Source organism: Monodelphis domestica, chromosome 1, assembly GCF_027887165.1.
Source record: "Monodelphis domestica isolate mMonDom1 chromosome 1, mMonDom1.pri, whole genome shotgun sequence".
Lineage (NCBI taxonomy): Eukaryota > Metazoa > Chordata > Mammalia > Didelphimorphia > Didelphidae > Monodelphis > Monodelphis domestica.
Window position 1 is genome coordinate 588,002,089 of NC_077227.1, and position 23,501 is coordinate 588,025,589.

Sequence of the window (23,501 nt, forward strand, 5' to 3'; positions counted from 1 at the left end):
GTCCAGTCAACAGGAAGGAGTCAGTTCTCAGTGAGTGTCTCAGGACTGAGAGAATAAGAAAGGAAACAGTTTGATGAAATCAAGTTTGCTGCCATCAATAATGCACTTCCATTAGAATTGAGGCCCAGAAATGGGTTCAAATTCTGGCCTTGTTCCCCTTTTCTTTTTGGTTGCAGAACATAAGATCATTAAGGGAGTAGTGTAATACATTACTCTCCAGGTCCCCCATTAAAACGGGATTTAAAAACAGCTAGTTTTGAAGCAGCCTTGCCAGTTTAGGACAGTAGAGGGACCTCGCGTTTTCAGCTCAAGCTAAAAGTCACATGGAGGAGGTTTCCGGGTAGTCAGGGACAACGTGAAAGTGTGTCCGGAAGTCGAGGGATTCCGGAAAAGTGGAGGGAGCCTTCCAGGGGAATTGGGACCTAGAGAGTGCAGAAGTGACTCTGTTGCCAAATGGCCGAATAGCTGGTAGTTAAAAATCAGAAAGGGCTGAATTTTGCGACGACTTAGAGCAGGAGGCCCAGAATTGGTGCTCGGTGGCAACCCGTGGCTCCTTTGGGATAGACTAGCCGCGGGACGGCCACAGCCGCAGGGACTGCACAGACCGCAGGGACAGCGGCGGCGCTTTCTTGCAAGAGCCAGGGCACTGGACACGGCAGTGCGGGCGTTGCTCTGGGATGCTCTGGGCTGGCTGGCTTGGCCGAGCCCTCAGCCGGAGCTCCGCCCTCGTCTTCTCGCGTTCCGACTCCGAGGAGATGAGCCCTGAAGACAGGTTCCTATGCATTAGTGATGCTGTCTCCAGAGAGGGAGAGGCCCTGTCACGAGTGGTCCTTCCTTCGAACGTGGTGAAAACATCTTGATCCGAAGTGACAGGTAAGGAGGAGTGGAGAGGGGCTTTGGTAGAGAGGGGAAGGGCAGGGGAGGAGAGGAAAAGAAGGGAATGACAATCGGTTTCCTTCAATCCACAGGTAATTTATCTAGCTTTTGCTCTTAAGAGTCAGGTACAGCTCCAGGCGGAGGAATTAAACACTCCCCTTCCTTCTCACAGGGAGCTTACCTTTGACTAGGGGAGAAAGAAACACATTTAATGATATAATATATAATATAATATAAATTATAACAATATTTCCCCAGCATGGTGTTTTTCTGCTTATATAATTCAATCACCAAACCTTCTATTAAGTGCTTATTGTGTGCCCCATGCTAATCAGCCAATGAAAGCTAATAATAGTTTATAGTTAGAGATAGCAGACACTGTGCTAAGTTCTTTACAATTATTATTTCACATATGTATGTGTATAATTTAGTATACCAGCTGGTGTTTATATTTGTGCACTGAATATATATGCATTGGTATTTGCATTACACACACAGCACAAATATAAATGCCAGTGTATATATATATATATAATATAGATAGTTGGATACTAGGTAATTTGAAAGGGAACTCGCTAGCAGCTGAGGGAAGGGGATCCTCGTAGAGAGTGTGGGCTGAGCTGAGAAAGAGGGACGCTGTGAGGGGGAGCTGAGTAAGGGATGCATCCCAGTTTTGGAGGACAGCCAGTACAAACTCATGGAGATAGGTGATGGAGAATTGTGTATGACAAATAAACATCAAGCATCTACTGGGTTACCAGGCACTGTGCTAAGCCTTGACCACCTGTTTGACTGTTTAGCACAAAGTGGGAGAGAGTAAATAGCCCATACAACTAGAAATAGAGGTTAGAGGATAGTTTCTATTAAATGGCTTAGGGTTAGATTTACTTAGGCATCTTTTCTTATGGATTCTTAGTAAGAGACTTTATTTTTAAATAGGATTTAGTGATCTTAACCTCTTCTGGAAGCTGGGTGAACCTTTCTACTCCATTTGCGGTTTCCTCTAATTAGGAGGTGACCTAGTTAGGCCAGACCAATCTGGCTTTTCTATTTGTATCTTTAGCACTTGGCATATAGTAAGAGCTTAATAACTGCTTTTTAATTCATTCATTTTATCATAACACATTTCTCCTATGTTTTGCACCCAAAATGCCAGAACATTTAAAATAAGGCCATAATATGGTGGGCATAACACAATTCAATATTTTGCAAAAAATTTTTTTATTTCTTACATATTTTGTCTGGAGTCAAGATTTGAAACTCAGGTCTTCCTGAATCCAGGCCTGGTGCTTTACCCACACTATGCCACCTAGTGATAAAAGGCAAAAAATAAAATATCAGCCTTCAAGAAACTTTCAATTTTTTTTTTTTTGTAGAGGCAAACTATAATTACAACATCTAAGTGTTTGAAATATTTTTTTTAACTTGGTAATAACATCAGTGCTTTCCCCATACCACCCCCACATTAAATATCTTTCAAACTTTAGTGTAGATTATCAGTAAATTTTTTTTCTAAATATCTTCCCTTTGCTTCATGAATCTTCCCTTTAAACAGGTATGAAAAACTAGATTTTACCTCCCAGCTCTAGTCCTATAGCCCATTGTCATTAATCTGAAACTTACCTGTCAGGGTCCATAACTCCTCAACCCTTTTCTCTGCTCAGTATCTTTCATCAAAACTCTAATTGGAAATGGACACTTTCCCCCACTTTTTAAAAATTTTCATGACTTTGCAATAAACTCTTATATTCTTCCTTAGTATCAATTCTAAGATTGAAAGGAAAGAGCTAGACAAATAGGTTTTGGCTTGCCCAGGGTCACTCAGCTGTGAAGTGTCTGAAGGCAGATTTGAATCCAGATCCAGACTTCAGGACTTGTGCCCTATTCACTGTGCTACCTTGCTGCCCCTTTTTTGTGATTTTTTAAAATCACAACATGGCTTATATGAAAATATTTTTTGCTTGGCTTCATATGTGTAATGGGTATCATATCATGTCTTCTTAATGGATCGGGGAGGAGGTGAAGGGAAAGAGAAAATTTAGAATAAAAAATAACTACTTTTCAAAGGCTGAACTATATCAGTTTAATGCATTTAAAGGGTTTGGTGGCCTTATGCACCAATAACCCATCCCCTACATGTTTGTTTTTTCTTCCAAGTCTCATGTGACTGTACTTTCCACTATGTATGGGGAAAGCCTAGTGCTCCTTTTTCTCCTTAGCTCAAGAAAGTGGCATTTGAATTTAATGAGTCATTTAGATTTTTAAAATTCCCTGCTCTGAGGAAACAGTTCCCTGTCTCATTCCTTCACCAGCAATGTTTGTCTTTTGTCTTCAAAGAATTGGAGAAACCAAAGGGTCTTGTCAGTTCCTCCAACAATATTTATTGATACCAACTGTTCAGTGAGATACTAGTGAGATCATATGGGAAAGAGGAAACTCTTCTTACTTATGAAGAACCTACATATAGAAAAATAGCAGTTCTCTTGACGTGCAAAGAAATAGAAATTAAGAGGAGGACCATCAATGGGGAATGCCCAAATAACCTGAAGATTACAGATTAATGTTATAAGAAGAAATGGTGAAATAGAGAAACTTTGGAAGGTGTGTTTGAAGTGACAGAAACAGAAGAAAAATGTATACTACCAAAAAAATGTAGTAAACAACTTGACATGCAATACATACAATAAAACCACTTTAAAAAAATTTAAGAATTCTGATCAATGAAACAACCAACCATGATTTCAGAGGACCACTGATGAAACTTGCTGTATACTTTTCAACAGAGAAAATAATAGATACAGAATGAGGCATATGTCTTTGGACATGGATAATGTGGGAATTTGCTTTGCTTACCTATGCATATTTGTTGAAGGTTTTTGTTTTTCTTTTAAATTAGGGGATTGGAAGGAAGAAGAAAAAATACTTGTTATTTAACAAATAAAAAAATTTTAAATAATTGCATCAAAAAATGTACCATTGATCCCATGAGCATAGCTACCAGGGTTCAGTCCCTCCACAGTGAGTCCTTTTATCATCACTTTTTGTTATATTCTTTCCAATCTCTTTACATACTTTGAGGTTGATTTTTTTTCATCCTCTTGCTAAGTGTTGAGACATTTAACATAAAGGTCTTTACCCTTCATGATAAGGTATGACATAGCACATCCCAAAAGAAATATTCAATCTCCTCCTGGCCACATAGCACAAAAACCAGAAAAGCCACAAATTTAAAAGGTACATATCTTTTATAATGCTGTTCTCATGAGTAACTCCAAAGATCCTGGCCATCTTTTGGGATGTGGCACATGCCATTCCAGTAGCCTGTGCCAGGACTAATTTAAATTCTTTTTTTCTCAGGAAAGGTTGGATGACAGATGGACACCAAAGGTGGATGAACACTCATGGCAGGGGTGGTGGTGGAGCAGCTAGGTAGCTCAGTGGATTGAGAGCCAAGCCCAGAGATGGGAGATCCTGGGTTCAAATCTGACCTCAGACACTTCCTAGCTGTGTAACCCTGGGCAAGTCACTTAACTCCCATTTCATAGCCCTTACCACTCTTCTATCTTGGAAACAATACCCAGTATTGATTTGAAGAGGGAGGTAAGGGTTTAAAAAAAAAAAGGCTTGGGAAGTCCTTGCACCAAAACTTCTTATCCTCTTTGAACACCTCATATAGGAATCAAACTCATCAGTGAGTTAAGAGGATGCTTATCTTAATCAAATGGAAACTTCTCCTAGGACAGTATTGGCAAGGGTTTTCAAGTTTGAGTGCCCAAACTGCAACTTCAGGCTGCCCCTGAGCCTTCCACATTATCCCAGATAGCTGAGGGAGGAAGTGCTCTCTTTAGGTTACTGGATAGAGGGGGCGGCCCATGCAAAAAAATGTCCTCTGGTGCTGGGAAGAAGGGGAACAGAGCACTCCTCCAGTGCCAGCTGGGCACACTTGCCAATACTTCACCAACACTGCCATAGGAGAATGGGAAGATTCCAACAGCCATGAAGGTAGCTGAAGCAAGCTATGAAGTGCTTTAGAGCTTGGTCAGATATGGAAGATGCCAAAGTTATCTCTTGCATTCAGGACTATTACCATTCTTCCTGATTTTTGTCTTGCCATTAGACTTCAGTGATTCTGGAAAAAAGAGTAAGGTTGATGATTTTGTGCAGCAGCTCTGCTTCACAATATAATATAATATAATCCAATATAAATTGTTAAGACATCACCTGTGATGTCATCAGTCCTCTTTGAAAACAAAGGACAAACCACAATAATGCCCACATGTACTAGGTACTGGGCTAAGTGCTTTTTACAAAAATCTTTTCCATTTGTTTTGATCTTTCTGGAGTATATACCTAGTAATGTTATCACGAGGACACATAGCTTTTGGAGATGTTAGTGGGTTATAGGTTACATGGTGGTTAGGGTTACCTAGCTTGTGACCAGGCTGATTTAAGCACTGGGGAGGCATTTCCCACTCCATGCTCTGCGTATTTGTGAGCAGAAAAAAGATTCACCTGAGAACAATGGCAGGGGACAAGTTAAGTATGAATTAAAATTATTAATTTTGAATAGAAGGTATGTAAGAATTAAAATTAGGTTTGACTTAATATGAGAGTTTTAAAAGTGAGATTGTGGTTGTCGTTTATAAAATATTAGCCCTTAAGTAAAAAATGAGTGTTAGCAGCTTTTTTTTTTTAAACCCTTACCTTCTGTCTTGGAGTCAATACTGTGTATTGGCTCCAAGGCAGAAGAGTGGTAAAGGCTAGGCAATGGGGGTCAAGTGACTTGCCCAGGGTCACACAGAGCAGCTTTTATTTACAAGGTAGAGATATTGAAAGTGGGAAATGTAGGAAGGAGACAGGGCTTTGTCTCACCTACTGCCCTAAGTGCTACTTTGGTGAAGTCTGGCTCAGCCCTTATGGAAGTCCTGGTGGCATCTTCAGCCAGGAGTCCACCAATGCAAGCCTCTTCCTTCAGCTCCAGTCGCTCATCCAGCATGCCTCTCCAGAGCAGAAAGCTCCAGTTCAGAATGATTCTAGGAAAAGGTGACTGCCTCCAAGAATCTCACCAGAGCTTGCTCTGAAGAGCATGTCCCACCAGAACACCAACCGAGAGAGTCTCCTCACCGAAGAACCAAGAAAGCCAAGAACAAATCTTGTCCTTCAGTCTTGCCTTTTATAGTCCTTTTTCTACATCACTTCCTATCTCTTCCCCTCTTCACAGGAACCAATCACAGCCTTTCAATTTGCCTGGCACTTCTTAGTGTTTGTGGCCTTTGGAGGTGTGAGCTAGTAAGTGACTTGTGAACTCTCCTACCTAGAGACCTATCAAGTGCTAAGTAGGGGCACTTCCAGTTCTTGATTTGATTAACTTAAAATAGACATAGGGAGAGTTAATCCTATCTTCACAGGTGCTAAGAAAAAGAATGTATATAGATCACATGTGAATGCATTCAGTTTACATACTATTTACGACTTAATGACCACCCCCTAACAACAAGTTGTTCAGGAACTCCTCCTTCCTGAATTACCTCATCTATAATACTTTGTATTTATTCACTTTATATTCTGTACATAGTTACATCCATCTTCCATTGAATATAAGCTCCTTGCCAGTATATATTGTTTTATTTCTTGTATTTATATTCTGGAGTTTGATACAATGCCTGCTACATTGTAGGTTCTTCACGAATGTTTATTGATTGATTTACTTTAATGGAACAGATTATTTTGCCTAGGAGGAGAAACATAACCACAGTTTAGTAAGAGGATTCAGATCAGGGCATTAATTCACTTCCATAAATTTTTAAAAATTAAATTAAAATTTTTTTACCAATTACATGTAATTACAAATTTCCACCTAAGCTTTCTGAAGCTATATGATCCAAATTGTCTGTCTCCCTTTTTCCCTCCTCTCTCCCAAAGCTGGCAAGCATATAAATTTTCAGTTAAGTAGGTTTCCTATATATAGCACTGTATAAGACACTGGGGATACAAAGGTAATTGTTTATATTTCTATAAGGATAAAAGGATCATAGATCATTGATTTAAAACTGGAGAAACGTTAGAGGTCATTGAGACCAACCTTATTTTACAAATGAGAAAACTGAGGTACAGAGAATCCAGTGTCCAATCTACTATAGTATGTTGTCTCATAAATTTATTTTTAAATTATTTTTTATTTTAATAACAAGTTTCCACATAAGTTTTCTGAAATTATATGATCCAAATTGCCTCCTTCCCTATTTCCCTTCCCACTCCCAGAATGGCAAGCAATTCAATCTGGGTTATATATGTATTATCACATGTAATTTCCATATTATTCATTTCTGTGAGTAAATAATCTTATAAAATCAAACCCCAAAACATATACTCAAATAAGCAAGTGATAAATCATATGCTTTCATCTGCATTCCTACTCCCACAGTTCTTTTTCTGGATGTGGATAGCATTCTTTTTCCTAAGTCCCTCAGAATTGTCCTGGATCCTTGTATTGCTGTTAGTAGAAAAGTCTATCACATCTGATTGTTCCACAATACTGTTAATGTTCTCCTGGTTCTGCTTATTCACTCTGCATCAGTTTATGAAGGTCTTTCCAGTTTTCTGAAATCATCCTGTTCATCTTTCCTTATAGCACAATAGTATTTCATCACCACCATATGCCACAGTTTGTTCAGCCACTCTCAAATTGAGGGACGTCCCTTTAGTTTCCAATTCTTTGCTACCACAAAGAGAGCAGCTATAAATATTTGTGTACAAACAGGTCCTTTCCCATTTTTCTTTAATCTTTGGGATACAGACCCAGTAATGTATTGCCATTGTTTTATAGGTCTCTCATAGATTTAGAGCTGGTGGGGACCTAAGAATACTAGTCTTACTGCCTCATTTTATAAATGAGGAGACGGAGAGCCTTAGAAGTCAGGTGGTCATTCAGGCAGTATGTAAAAGAACAAAGATTTGAACACAGGTCCTCTGACTCCAAAATCTTTCCACTTGACCATACTGTTACAAGGTTTACAAAGTTCTCCTTACAATGACCCTCTAAGAGTTAGTCCAAGTATCCTAGTCTTAGAGATGATCAAATTGAAGCTCCTGATTGTTCTCAGTAACCCAGCTAAGTAACATTATCCCTGTAGAGATCATTTGATTCCAAGTTCACTGTGCTTTCTACTCTGTGACACTGTCACTCAAAATTAAATCTGTCATTCAAGGCTTTAAGGGGCTTAAAAATCTATTATAATTCTCATGAATGTGCTTGTGATATAACTTCATCTATCATGATGGGTATAGGCAAATAGAGCTCAAGTCCTTAGTGGCAATTTGGTTATATATGCAAATAGATATGATGAACATGATGGGCAGTGAGATGGAGCCGTGGATAGAGTGCCAGACCCAGAGTCAGAAGGGATCATCTTCCTGAGTTCCAGTGTGACCTCAGTTTCTTTAATAACTATGGGGCCCTCAGCAGGTCACTCAACCCAATTTATCTCAGCTTCCTCATCTGTAAAATGAGCTCGAGAAGGAAATGGCAAAAACCTTCAGTATCTTTATTAAGAAAACCCCAAAAGGTGGGGGCAGCTGGGTAGCTCAGTGGATTGAGAACCAGGCCTAGAGAAGGGAGGTCCTAGGTTCAAATCTGGCCTCAGATACTTCCTAGCTGTGTGACCCTGGACAAGTCACTTACCCCCATTGCCAGCCCTTACCACTCTTCTGCCTTGGAGCCAATACACAGTATTGACTCCAAGATGGAAGGTAAAGGTCTAAAGAAAAAATAAAATAAAAAAAAGAAAACCCCAAAAGGGCTCACAGAGAATCAGACGTGACTAAAAAAGACTGAAGAAATGGTTTATAAGCTAGTTAAATGGAGGACTGAGGACTAGGTCTTAGGGGCACATAGTAAAGGCTGTTGTGATTCACCTGTAGAGAGAGTAGTTCTCTGGGCACACGAAGGCCTGTATGCTTGAGGGATGGGAAGGCTGGTAGCAGCAGACCACCCATCTGTTCTGGAGAGAAATTTCCCCAGGTGTCTGCCTGGGAGTTTGAGCAAGTAAAAAAGGCAGGCTATTAGCTGCTGTGACTGACCCCCTTGTGCCTCGGGCACCTCTGACAAAGGAAGGACTGGATCTAATGGTCACAACAGATGAATAAATTACTTTGAATTCTGTGTAGGTTCCTGCCTCCTGGGGGAACTTGAGATTCACTTTTTTCCTTTGCTCATAAACAGCCAGGTAGCTAGAGAGCTGGACTTGGAGTTGTTGTGAGGGTCAAATGAGATGAGCTGCTTTGCAAACCTTAAAGCCCTCTATAAATGTGAAGTCTTGTAATTATTATTTGAATGCCTAGAATCCTGGGGCAGCTTAAAGCCCTTGAACTAGTCTTTTTCATCTACCCTCTCATGAAAAGGAAACAACACAAAATTGAACACGGTGTTTCTTGGTTCATTTTTGTCTTTTAGGGAGGCATGGAAGAGAACAACATGGAAAAGAAATTGCAGGGTTGTAAAAAAGGCTCTTCTCAACGAGAAGTCCCTGTCCCACCAGCTGTGCTGCTGCTGTTCATAATGGGCCTCATGAACATCGTCCTCTATCTCTACCTGGATCGCGTTTTCGTCTCTCCTCCGCCCGCTGTGCTGGAGGCCCGTCGCTGTCCCTTTGGGACCTTCCGGATGGGGCAGATGAAAAATTGTTCCCCCTGGCTCTCCTGTGAATCCCTGAGAACAGAAGTCAGGAAGCTGAAGCGCGTTGGGGAAGGAGCTGTGAAAAGGGTGAGCTCGTTCTCGGGGCGGGGCTGTTATTTCAGTGTAGAATGGAAGCCTCCCTGGGCCAAGAACCCGGGTGACTTTTGTCTGTTCACCCCCAGAACCCCAGCCAACAGGGCATGCCACCCTTAGGTGCCTAACAGATGTGTATTGAACAAATGCGGGAGTGAACACAATGAATTGCCCCCAAGGGAATAGTTGGACTGGTAACCTGAAGGAAACCCAGAGAAAAGGAACTTTGCTGGAGGGTCCAAGACAGGCTTTGAACACAAAAAGAATTTCAGTTAAATATGATCCTTATTCAGAGCTGAAATAGGATGTTTGTTTCTAGAGAGGTGTGAGGCCCAGAGTGCAACGCTGAACTTATCCAAAGCGCCGGAGAGCCGGGTATGAAAAATGGCCGTTGCACTTGCTTCGGGAAAATCAGATAAGACAAATAATAATAGATTTAGGGCAGAGCAGATTTTCCAGAGCCTTTTTTACTTTAGATTTCTTTCTTTCTTTTTTTGAGATGCCTATGTTGGCACCTACCCGCAATCCTTGCTTCCAGGGTGACTGAGGCTAATGGATTGCTAGAGCTCAGGAGTTCTGAGCGTTGATAGACTAAGTAAACAATCTGAGGGCTCATAGTGAATCTGGCCCTGGTTTGGTCACCTAACCTCCATTGCTTAGCCCTTGTTGCTTTTCTGTCTTCGACAGAAGGTGGTAAGAGTTAAAAAAACAAAACAAAAAACCCCCCACAAGAAATGATAGAAAGAAATAGAAGAAAACAATAGAAAGAGAAAGACAAGCGATCTCTTCAAGCAAACAACAACCTATAGATGTGTGTACTGTGAAGGGATGTGCCTAGCAAGGCCAAAAGAATGCCTTAGGGATTTTTCTCAGCTTTAGGATTTTATGGGAATGTCAAGAAGATCACAAGATCTACAGCCATTTTTTTTTTCAGGCTGTTTTAAACAGCTTTGTTGAGGATAACATGCAAGTTTTAAAAAAATACATCATTTGGGGCTCTGTGCTATTCATTTACACGACCAATCAGTAAACATTTATTAAACTCCGGCTATCTGCCAGACACTATATTAAGCACTGGGGATTCAAAGAAAGGCAAGAACACAGTTCCTGTTTCTCAAGAAGCTCACACACACACGAATGCTTATTTTTGTCAATGTGTGACTCAGTTTAGAATAAAAACAGTGACAAGACTGAAAAATAAAACCAGAGGAAATCCTTTCCTTGCTTACAGCCTTGGTAACATTAGAGTGCCACAAAAAAAGGATCTTTTATTTAAACATACACCTACTACTACTACTACTACTACTACTACTACTACTACTACTACTACTACTACTACTAGCAACAATAAAAATAATAGCAACAATATAAAATACATTTATAAAGCTTCAAGGTTTCCAAAACATTTTTTCTCATAAATCTCTTGTGTTAGAGTACTGGGCCTAGTCAGGAAAACTCAAGTTCAAATCCTGCCCCAGACACTTATATTTAGCTCTGTGACTCTGGGCAAGTCACTTAACCTCTGCCTCATTTCCTTACCTGTAAAAGGGGGGTATTAATGGCACCTTCCTTCCCAGGTTGTTATGAATATCAAATGAGATCATAATTGTAAAGTGCTTAACACAGGGCTAGGCACATAGTAGGTACTATATGAATATTAATTATTATTAATAAAATGAAAGTTCAGCAACCTTCCCAGGGTCACACAACTAGAAGGTATCAGAACTGGGACTTGGATCTTTGGACTTGAGTGCTGGTAGCAGTGCCACTTTGGAGGGAAAAGGTCTGTGCCATCTTGGTTGGGTCCAGTATCTCCCTGTCTGCTGCACCTGTCACTCTGACATGGCAATACAACCCGAAACTTTTTTTTTTAAACCTCTACCTCCCATCTTAGAATTAATACCATATATTGGTTTCAAGACAGAAAGGCTATAAGGGCTTGGCAATGGGAGTTAAATGACTTGACCCAGGATCACATAGATGGGAAGTGCCCGAGACCATATTTGAACCCAGGACCTCCTGTCTTTAGGTCTTACTCTCAACCCACTGATCCTACTAACTGACTCCACCATAAAATTTTAAAAAGTAAAGCTGCTTAATAATTTTTTAGAGCATATTATGTACCTAGGACTTTTTTTGTTTGTTTATTTTTGTTCTCCCCCACTTACCCAAAGAAATAGAAGGTATTGAAGTATTCTTTAGACAAAAGAAAAATAAACAATAGTACTTACAGCTAAAAGTTTCTGAAATGATTTTAAAAATTAAATGGGCTTCCCACACCTTTCCCTTAAGGTTCTTCCTCCTTAAATCCTCATTTAAGCAGTGCCAGAGCCATACAATTCAATACAAGCAGTGCCTAAGAGTTCTTGATGTTTTTAAAAAACCTCCCAAAGGTCTGATCTTGTATAGTTTGTACATCGAATAACCTGCTCTTTATGGCAAATATGCCCTCATATGGACAACTTGAGCATGTATACGGGACCCACAGGCCTGCCGTGTAGTACTGAAAGTTAATACGAGGGCTACAGGATGCTTTCCTTGAGAACCAAGACTTAATTACAGCTTCTGTGCCGCACTTAGAAATTCATGAACTGTATTTCTGCGTCCTGTTGCCCACTCTGTGCCCAGAGGGGCGTTTCTCTGCCTGTTAACAGAAAAGTTTTAGATCTAATGTTCATCCTTTGCTTGGTTTCAGGTCTTTCTTTCCGAATGGAAGGAACAGAAAGTGGCTCTTTCCCAGCTCAGCAGACCAGAGATGAAAGAAGATTTCCTCCACGGTGTGAAGATGCTGAAAGCCTTACAAAGTGAACATGTCGTCATGCTGCTTGGCTATTGTGAAGATGATGGCACTCTGCTTACTGAATACCATCCCTTGGGAACTCTGAAGACCCTGGAAGAAACCTTAAACCTCCCTAAATACCAAAGCCTGAACACCTGGCACCACAGATTGAAACTGGCAATTAACTATGTAAACATCATTAACTATTTACACACCAGTCCCCTGGGCCCATTGGTGATGTGCGACTCAAACGACTTAGACAAAATACTTTCTCAGTACTTGTTGACAAGCAGTTTTAATATCGTGGCAAATGATCTTGACGCCTTGCCTGCTGTCAACAAGGACAAGGGGATCCTGGTCAAATGTGGCCACAGGGAGCTCGCGGGGGAATTCGTAGCCCCTGAGCAACTTTGGCCTTATGGAGAGGAAACTCCTTTTAATGATGATCTCATGCCACCATATGATGAGAAGACAGACATCTGGAAAATACCTGAAGTCTCCAGTTTCCTTTTGGGGCACGTGGAAGGGAGTGATGTTGTCAGATTCCATTTGTTTGAGATCCACAAGGCATGTAAGCAGAAGAATCCAGAAGAAAGGCCGTCAGCTCAGGTGGTCCTAGACACTTACCAAAAGGTTTTGAATTCACTTAGAGACACAGTCATGCCTGGGGTAAGAGAAATGTTGTGAAAACCGGACTAACCAGTAAGAGGAGGGCCCTGATGATTTAATGGAAGAATACAAGCTACTTTTCTCAGTTGACCTTTTTTGTCTTGGTTGTAGTGGTCTTCAGCTGTATTCAGATGGTTATTTTCAGTCATCTCTTTGTAAATGTTGAGCTGAAAAATGGTAAAAATAATTTGAGGGGAGAAATGGGAAGAGGAGTGATATGTGCATGGAAAATGTAGAAAGGACATTGCATTTCGAGTCAGAGGTCCTGATTTCATGGGTTCAAATCCTGGCTCTATCACTTACCATCTTTGTGATGTTAGTTAACCTCTTCTGGACCTCAGTTTCCTTATTTGCAAAATGAAGGGGTTGGCCAAGATAATCTCTATAAGGTTTATTTACTGTTCTTATGAACTTTGGACTTTATTTTAAATCTAGCATTCAATTCCTTTCTCAAGTTACCCCCCTGGTGAAAGGACAAGAGACTTATACTATGCCCAAGAGGTAAACAACCAAAGGAAAAAGAACAGAGCAGCAAAGAGACTTAGGTAAATTGAATATAATTGAATTTATAAAAGTCAAAATAACTTAACCATATTCCTTGTTGTGATGTGGAGGTCCCTCTGGGTTCTTAAAATTGAGGCCACTAAATGCCATCTTCTGACTGGTCCTACAAAGCCAGAAACACCTCAGTGATGGATGCAGAGATGGATTCTCCGTGTACATTTAAAGGGCAAATCTAGCTAACAAGTTCATTCCCTTCATAGGACGTTGGCTGTTAGGTGATGATTTTTTTTTTGTGGTGGTTGGGGGAGGGGGGAGGCAAGGATAGTAATTCATGAATGGACCAGAGAATAAAAAGACCCTTTCTCCTCCCTGGCCCCCTTCTTTTTTCTCTATCAGAAAAAGGAGGGAAAAGTTTCAGTGAATCACACACTATTCACACCATCTATTAATGCTAATTTAATCATTTTTATTCCCAATGTCCGATTAAAAAGCAACATGTGCTCTGTTAGTTTTCTTGGGATATCAGACAAACAAGAAGGCTCCCAACATATCCTGTGTAGACCTCCCTCTGGAGAATGTGTAGGAGGACCCAGACAAGAGCTGTATAAGATGAGCATCCACGGATGGATTTAGATCTGCATTACTGGAGAGAGTGCTTACATTAGAGTTTTGGAGTACTCTGTGCGATCTTAGCCCCAAAACCTAGCAGATGCACTGCCACAGCAATGGAACCAAAGCCATTTCCAGATTTGGTTTCTTAAGTGAAGTCAGAGTCTTCATTCAAAGCCTCAAGATAAGAAGGTCTTGCATGAGACATTTGCATTGTTCCCCAAAGACTAGATTTAAACAGATCACTCTCAAGATAATTCCCACTAAGTATCAGCATTCATCGTATAGGAGGAAAAAGTTATGGATGCATAAGAACTATTTATATGGAAGAGAATTGGTTCTTTTTTTGGCTAGATCATGAAAAGAACTTTTTTCTGCAATGCTTTCTTTTTAACAGTGATGAAGTCAGAGTTACCAGAGTATGTTCACTTGTCACTTGTGCTAATTTAATTAAGTCACATATAGCACTTGTGCTATATTTATTTTATAGTTTTATGTATGTGTAAGAGGTCTATCATAACACCCTCATTCTTGGTCAGTAAAAGAAGCATTACCAGAAACTGAGAAGTTTTTCAAAGTAGAAGGAAATGGAAACATTTTAACACTAAATCCTTTAGAAATCACAACTCTGCTGCTGCCCACAGATTATATTTCTAAAACCACTATGTTTTTTTTAAAACTCTTACCTTCCATCTTAGCATCAATACTGTGTATTGGTTCTAAGACAGAAGAGCCATAAGGGCTAGGCAATGGGGGTTAAGTGACTTGCCCAGAGTCACATAGCTGGGAAGTGTCTGAGGTCAGATTTGAACCCAGGATCTTCTGTCCCTGGGCCTGTCTCTCAATCCACTGAGCCACCCAGCTGCCCCCAACCACTAATCTTAAAGCCAGGTTCTGAGTGTCCCAGTTGACCTGCCTATGAATAGTCAACAAAAATGACGAGTCACTGTCACCATCTTATTTACCAGAAGGAATGGAGTGGGCCACTTGACTTGACTAAAACTTGAAAGAATTCTTCACCTATGGATATATCCTCCTCCTTTTCATTGGATGATATGGTAGTTTAAGCTGCCTTCCCAAGTTGGAGGCCTGTAGAGATGGCGATGCATTGATATAGGTTTTGTTCCCTTACAAGGCCAAAATGCAAGCAATAAGCAAAGTAATTCCAGGGAGAATAGATTCTAAACCACCTGTTACTTCATCTGCAAAATGAGAGTATTGGCCTTTATAACCTTTAAAATCCCTTCTAATTCCAAGTCTATGATCACTTGACATTTACCTGAGATGACATTACCTCCTGACACTCAACTCGCGGCAAATACCAAATTCTATGAAATGGATCTCCCGTGTCACAGTAGATATGAGGACATACCTGCCAAAAGGACATAGGTGTACATGGTATGTCTTGAAAAAATCACTACCAGTCACTCTGATCATTCCACTTAGTTCTAGATGGAATCACCTTTAGGAAGTCTCTATTTGATTTTACCAAATGGGATAGTTATTGTATTTGTGCTATCATTTTTACTTGGTCAGTTCTGTCACTATAAAATCAATGCTCTCTGTTCATTCAGACTTTTCTAGTCCAGTAAAATGGTCAAACTTATGAGTTTTAAAATATAACAAATAAAGGAGATATTTTTCTCCTTTCTCATCCCTTCCTCTTCTCAAGACCTTTGTGAGTCCAGGTACAGACTTGTCTTTCGGGTCATCTGCCAAGGCCAACTGCCAGGAAATCCAGGTGAATAAAATTCTAATCCTTTAAACAGGAAATGGTTTGTCAAAGAAAATCTTACCAACTAAATCATATGAGAAAGTCCATGTTTTGCCCAAAGCGCAGATGTGGAAATTCATTACTTTCATAGGGGAATTGTCTTCTGTCATGCATAAATGTGATTTTAAGAAGAGAAAGATGATTTTTCATCATTAAAGCTCTTTCAGGATATTGAAATTCTGCCTCTTTCATTGCTTCTTCTTTAATACAGATGTTTGTGCTTCAGGACCTTGGTGGTTTTATGGAGAATGGAAAGGCTGTATGGTATGATGGAAAATATGGGGGACTCATCTTTAAATCTCAGCTTGACTTCCTATTCCCACTGTGTCCATGGGCAGGTCATTTCTTCACCTGTAAAATGAGAGGGTGGACCAAATGTCCTTGAAGGTCCTTTCCAGGGCTAAATTTGATACTCTTTGATTTGTGACTTTAAGTGAATCAGGATAGCCAGGTGACCCAGCAGTCTTCAGAAAGACACCCAGTAAATGTGCTTTACCATCTTACAGAACCAAGATATTCAGAATTGGAGAAAACCTTAGAGATCATCTAGACCCCCACCTATTATTTTAAAGATGAGGAAACAGATCTCAGGGAGACTTGACCAAGCTCACACAGGTAATAAAAATTATGATAATGGTAGTGAGCATTAGCTGACATTTATATAGGTTTTAAGGTTTGTAAAGCAGTGCACATAGAGAATCAGGCTTGGAATGAGGAAGACTCATCATTATGAGTTCAAATCCAGCTTCTTACTAGCCTGGGCAAATCACTTGATTCTGTTTGCCTAAATTTCTTTGTGTGTAAAATGAGCTGAAGAAGGAAATGGCAAACTACTCCAGTATCTTTGCCAAGATGAAGTCATGAAAAACTGGACAAGTTTGAAACAAATGAACAGCAACCAAAAACAAAATAGCACATGTTATCTCATTTGATCTTCACAAGCACCCTATGCTAGTTTAATCTTCATTTTATAGGTGAAGAAATGGAGTCCCAGAGAAATTAAGTTACTTGGATAAGGTCACACAGCTAGGAAATGTCTGAGTAAGAATTTGAATTTCAGCCTTCTTGCCACTAAGTCCAGTGCTGTCTTCTATGCCAGAGAAAGCTGAGATTGTACATTCAATTGCTAAATCTAGTGTTTTCCCAGTATAATTTTCCCAGTATTATTTCCCAGTATTATTTTAATAATCTACATTTCTCCCATTACACATGAAAAGTCTTTTTAACATTAATTAAAAAAAAAAGTTTTGAGTTCCAAATTTTCTACCTTTTTCTGATCCTCCTTCCCTGTCCTCCTCTCTCTCTGAGATGATAAGCAATCTGATATAAATTTTACATGTATAGACTTAACAGCATATGGAGTAAATAGGAGATTTGAGTATATTTCAACATATATTGCATGTTAATAACCTAACTTGGAGTATTAGAATAAGCTTGAAGACATCAATAAGGCTTGTCAAAAAGGTCACTCTAATAAATCTGCAGAACAATATTTTCTACTGTATTCCATAAGAATACAACATTTCACCTATACAAAGGCAAGAAGGCTGCTCAGTTTTGAAAAGATTTCTGCCTTCTGATCAAGAAAAACCTTAGCCACTGAGGATAGCAAAGTAGAGCTATACTCTAAAGAATTATGATCAGCCGATTCAGAAGATGTCCATTGCAAGATCCAGGTGGCAGCAGAATGGCTCATGAAATGGGGAAGCTAGAAACTACTTTGAAAAGCAAAGACACAATGAGTGAGACATCTTGTTTTAAACTCAAGAATGGTGCCAAACGTATCTGATGCTAACCTTGAACCCAGCAACTCCTACGTTAAGTCAAGGCCAGTGAGAAAGGGGCCTACATTGTATTCATGACATTTAGCTTAACTTGGGTGATCTGGTTGAACAAGGATGCTCCTGCTTGTTGAGAAATGTCTTCCCATTGAAGTCATCAACATCTTGGTGGTATATCCATTCACTAAGATGATTTCATTTAATTAAAAAAACCCCAACCAACCCTAAAACGAATACACTCTTGAGCAGGGCCAGAATAGAACAATCATTCGATGACAAAAGTTAACAACTATTTAGTAAGGAATAACTTCATATGTACAAGGCAACATGCTGGATGCTCTGGGTTCAAAAGGCTAAAATGAAACCGCCCCACCTCAGAGAACTTCCATTCTGTTGGGAAATAGAACATAGCTAGATACAGATAAATACAAGGTAATTTGAGGAAATCAGCCCTCTCCTCTTCAGGATTAAGGAAAACTGATGATCAAGGTAATAAAGAAAGGAGACAAAGGGGCTGTGGGATATAACCAAATCATTTATTAAGCAAGCTATTATGTATCCTTATGTTACATATAAGAATATTATATATAATTATTATATATTTTATTATATGTTACATAACAATGCTATAATTATAACAATAAATTTACATATAATATATACCAAAATTAAATATATCATATGTTTATAATATATAATATTATAGTACAAGGTACAATTTTATTGTTGTCCAGCTGTTTCAATCATGTCCCACTCTTTATGTCCCTATTTGGGATTTTCCTGGCAGGGATACTGAAATGATTTGCTATTTCCTTCACCATCTCATTTTACAGATGAGGAATGGAGGCAAACAGAATTAAGTGACTTGTCCAGGGCCACATAACCAGTAAATGTCCGAGGCCAGATTTGAACTCAGGAAGATGAGCCCAGTGCTTTATTCACAGCACCACCAGCTGCCCAAGCTACAATATTAGCTCTCTTGTCTCATACTTTGATGCTGGAAGTGATTTGTGCTTTCATCAGTCTGGTTATTGATCTACCAGTTCATCTTATAAGCTTACCTTGCCTTTGTTTCAAGAGTAAATAGGGACAGAAAATCTCATCTTAGTGGGCACTGTGGTGATGTCTCTAAAGTTAGCAGAATTGGCGCAATAGATAATAGGCAGGTAATAGTCTGACATCAGGCTCTAATGTCTTTCCAGTGTTACAGGACCAAACAGAGCTTTTCCTCTGCCATCATGGTCTTCCTGAATGCAGGGTCATCTCCATGCCACAGATGAGGATTTGAGTGAAGGGCGATTTTTCTATACTTTTCAAAGTTTTCATTATCTTCCCTCAATAATAGAGATTATGATGTGTGAAGCTCCACGAATAATTTTAAACCAAAGGAAAATTGCTAGTTCTATCTCAGCTTCTATAATATTTTTGATAGTCAAATAGTAAAAATAGATTTTAATTCTTTAGAAGTCTGTATGTTAACTTGGACTCAAGGAAATAATTCATTTATGGAATACAACTGTTATCTACAGAGTGCTTATTTATATAGTGTTGCATATATAATGTACTTTGCACCTCAACAACACTGTGGCATTAGGAACTGTAGTCATTATCCCCATTTTGCAGATGAGGAAACAATTTCCAAGAGGTTAAGTGGCATGCCCTGGGTCACATAACTAGGTTTAGGACCTCCATCACAACAAAACAATGAAGTAGGCTATTGTTATTAACTCCATTTCAAGAGGAGAAAACCGAGTCTAAGAAATATGGAAAAGTAATTTGCTTAGGGCTATAGTTAAATGTCAGAATAGGAATTTGAATTTAGGTATCTTGATTTTAGGTCAATTACTCTGTGTTGGACCAGGGAACCTTTGGCAAAGATAGGCCAGTTAGAAGGACTGCTTACAAGTTAAGATTTTACATTGATATCACATGCATTTGCTACCTTTTTGCTACCCAGAATGCAACATTGTAACTTCTTAACTTCCAGGAAAAGAACATTTATCATCCCTTATAACCTCATGCTGTCAGAATTCTGCCAGCCAGACAATACAGATTTTTTCCCATCCTCTTCAGTGCCATGTTGTTTATGGTTATGTATAGTTCATTATTAGGAAATAGACTCCATATCTTTTAGAAAAGTAGCTCATTTAAGAAATTTTTTTTTTAGTTTTTCCCCACTTTATTCAATTCAATTTTATTTTCAGTTCTGAAATTTCTCCCTCTTCTACTCCTTCCTACCTTTTGTAAAGACAGGAAAAACAAAACCTATTATAAATACAAAATGCAAAACAAAATCCCACCTTAGCCAAGTCCAAAATAAAAAAGAAAGACAAGAAAATAAACTTTGATTTGCTCTCTGAGTCCATTAGCTGTCTACCTTGAGATGGAGAACATGTTTCTTCACCTAGCTCTGTGCTCAGAGACATTTGGTGGGAGAGTGAAGAAAGAAATATCGGGTGTTTAGAAAAAAACCCCCCAACAGATCAGGACATGTAGTTTGTGACTGAAGGCTCCTCTGCCTTTCTCACTGAATCATATTTATTGGTATGACTGTGTGTCGCAGCTCAAATTGAATCACTAAATGTCAGAGCTAGAAGGAATTTCAGAGATCATCTGGTCCTTTAGTTGAAAGTATTTTCTCTCAATCTCAGATTTTGCCAGAGCTCTTTGGTTTTTTACTTGCCTCTGTCATAGTCAACCTCATATCCTACTTGTTTATAGATCATCTCCCCAGTGTTAGCTTTCCTTGGAATTTTCCAGGAGCTCTAGTCATTATAGATGATTCTACTATCCCTGACTGATGTTACTAAGTTTTTTTCTTTTTTTTTCCAGGTTTTGTCACTAGGTCAGGTTTATTAAGTGGACAACATGGGCATTAATTGTCAGAGGAAAAATGGATAACATTTAAACAATTGATGTTTTCCTATCAAAATAAATGTCACCAGATGAATAATTTTCAAAGTAACAAACATTTATTGAGTGTCTGCTGTTTGCAAAAGGAGAAGCAAAATTTAAAGAAGACATAATCACTGCTTTTGTGGTGTTGACATATATTTGGAAGAACTAATATTTAAAGAAAGATTGCCAGAGTTTTTGGGGGTCACAGATTATTCATAATTGAAATACAAATTCATCATCAGATCATAATTTTTAGAACCATGGATGTCTTTAGAGGTGTTCACAGTCTAATTCCTTTTGATAGAGGAATAAAACTGAGGCCCATATGAGATTAAGTGACTAACCCAAGGCCATACAAACAGGATAGAGTAGAGCTCTACTCACTTTATCACCCAGCTGCTGAGATAGCTCTTAAGTAGAGACAGAATTCAAACTCAGGTCTTCTTAACTCCAAGATGGATATTCCATCTGCTATGCTATCTAGCTGCCACACGTGTGTATTGGATTAGATTGCCTCAGAAATACCTTCCTCATTCTGAGATTGTGTGGATAGATATGGGGGAGGAAGGAAGGGTGGAGGGAGGCAAACTTTAAGGATGACTCCCTACTGTGAGGATGGTATGCCATGAACAGAAATGGAGAAGTTAAGAGGAGGAACAGGTTTAGATAGAAAAAAGATGAGTTAAATTTTGAACAGGTTGGGTGGGAGGGGTTGAGAGAATAGCCACGTAGGCATGTGTAGCAGGCAGTTGGAGTTGAAGACCAAAATTCTGAGGTGAGATGTGAGCCATGTTTACACATCTGGGAGGCATCCATTTAGTGCTAATAATTGAGGTCATGGGAGAAGGGAACTAGCTGGACTAAAAAGCAGTAATTAGCTAAAGGATTTGGTGCTGGTTAAAAAAGAGAGATTGATCAGTGTGATAGATTAATTATACAACATCAGAAACAAATGAAGCTAGTAGTCTAGTGTTCAAGAAATTGAAAGCCCTAAACTACTAGGGTAAGGATTTATTATTTGACAAAAACTGCTTGGAAAACTGGAAAGCAGTATGGCAGAAATTAGATGTAGCAGAGGAACTTTAATGAATAGAAGGAGGCCACTTCTCTGAGTATAATATCATTTATTAATAGATGTCTATAATCTGTTAATAAAAGACAGATTGATGGCATGTGTCCATTTGTACCAAAGACCCAGAATGAGAGCCCTGAGCATCTTTTATACCTACTGTGTCTTCCTTCTGATTGGCCTGATGGTACACCATTTGGACCCAATTGGTGAATGCTTTAATGAGGAGATGGGCCAGGACTCCATGACTCCTCTGATCATTTGTGGGAGGAATGAGAGCTGGGAAGCATGACCTAGTCATGAGACATAGTAGATTCTGGCCTTCTGACTCTCTCCAGCTTAGTTTCTCCTTTGTGGGCCAAGTCTCCCCAAACTTTAATGGATCAAAGACAAAGCTCATATTCCCAGTGGGAGGGATCTAACTCAACTGGGTCCTGTTTACAAACAGAAAGCAGGGTCCCATTTAGGTAGGGCCAAGCCCAGGCCTGGGGAGAGGCTGAAATCTGATCACATTGCTTTCCTAGAATGAGAAATCTCTTTTGAGGTAGGCCAAGAAATAGGGGGAGATTTGAACAGAAAAAGGAATGTTAGAGATTAATATTAAGACTCAAATGATACAGCATTAAAATTAATTTTATTCAACCAAACTCTCATACTATACACCAAGATAAGTTCCAAATGGATACATGATTAGATATAAAAAGTCATATCAAACAAATTAGAAGAGCAAGGAAGAAATTACTTTGTGGATAGGGGAAGAATTCCTTCCTAGGAAAGAGTTCATGACCAGACAAGGAATAGAGAGGATAACAGAAGACAAAATGGAAAAATTTTGATTAGATAAAACTTTTTGAACAATCAAAATCAATGCTACCAAAATTAGAAAGGAAACAGTTAACTGTGAAAAATTTTTACAGAAAATTAATCCAAGAAAGGTCTGGTTTCAAGATATATAAGGAACTGATTCAAATGTATAGGAACACAAACTTTCTCCAATTAGTAGGATCAAAGGATAGGAACAGGAAATTGTCAAAGAAAGAAAACTAAGCTATCAGCCATCATATGAAGAAATGCTGCAAATCACTAATTAGAAAAATACAAAACAGAGCAATTCTGAAAGCCTACCCATCAGATTGATAAAGATGATAAAAAAGAAAAGCAAGTTTTGGAAAGAGCTTCAGGAAAATATGAATATACTATTGGTAGAACCATGAATTATGGGTCCAGACATTTTGTAGAGCAATTTGAAACTATGCCCAAAGAGTCACTAGTCTTTCATCCATCAATACTACTCCTAGGCTGATAGCCCAAAGAAATCATAATAAGAGGGGGAAAATTTCACATATACTCCCATTGTATTGGAAACTAAGGGTATGCCTGTCAACTATGGAATGGCTAAATAAATTATAGTATATAAATATAATGGAATATTGTTGTGTTGTAAGAAATAATGAAAGGGGCAGTTTCTGAGAAACTATATGAATTATATGTAGACTTGTATGAACAGATGAAGCCTGAGAGGAGCAGAACCAAGAGAACAATGTATATAACAGCAAATTATAATGAACAACTTCAAAAAAATCATAGGAATGCTAATCAATGCAATGATCACAATTTAAGACTATTGATGAGAATGTATGCTACCTACCTTCTGTTGTATTCAAGATGCAGAATGACAGATTTCTAGATGGAGCTAATGTGGGACTGTATTTTGTTTGACTACATGTATCTGTTAAAAGAGTTTGATTTTTTTTCCCCCAATGGGGTAAGTAGGT

At 39.1% G+C, this 23,501-nt stretch overlaps 1 protein-coding gene across 1 annotated transcript; it reads left to right on the forward strand.

Annotated features, from left to right (window-relative positions):
- The first annotated feature begins 337 nt into the window (after positions 1-337).
- POMK (protein O-mannose kinase) lies at positions 338-16,155 on the forward strand. Its single transcript, XM_001373203.5, has 3 exons — positions 338-873; positions 9,329-9,637; positions 12,339-16,155. The coding sequence occupies exons 2-3, from the start codon at positions 9,335-9,337 to the stop codon at positions 13,107-13,109; spliced, it is 1,074 nt and encodes a 357-aa protein (XP_001373240.3). The 5' UTR covers positions 338-873; positions 9,329-9,334; the 3' UTR covers positions 13,110-16,155.
- The last annotated feature ends 7,346 nt before the right edge of the window (positions 16,156-23,501 follow it).

Excerpts from the sequence above, each read along its gene's own strand:
- POMK (XM_001373203.5), top strand. The coding sequence starts at position 9,335 with ATGGAAGAGAACAACATGGAAAAGAAATTGCAGGGTTGTAAAAAAGGC. Across the intron at positions 9,638-12,338 it reads GGGAAGGAGCTGTGAAAAGG|GTCTTTCTTTCCGAATGGAA; the intron begins GTGAGCTCGTTC and ends GCTTGGTTTCAG.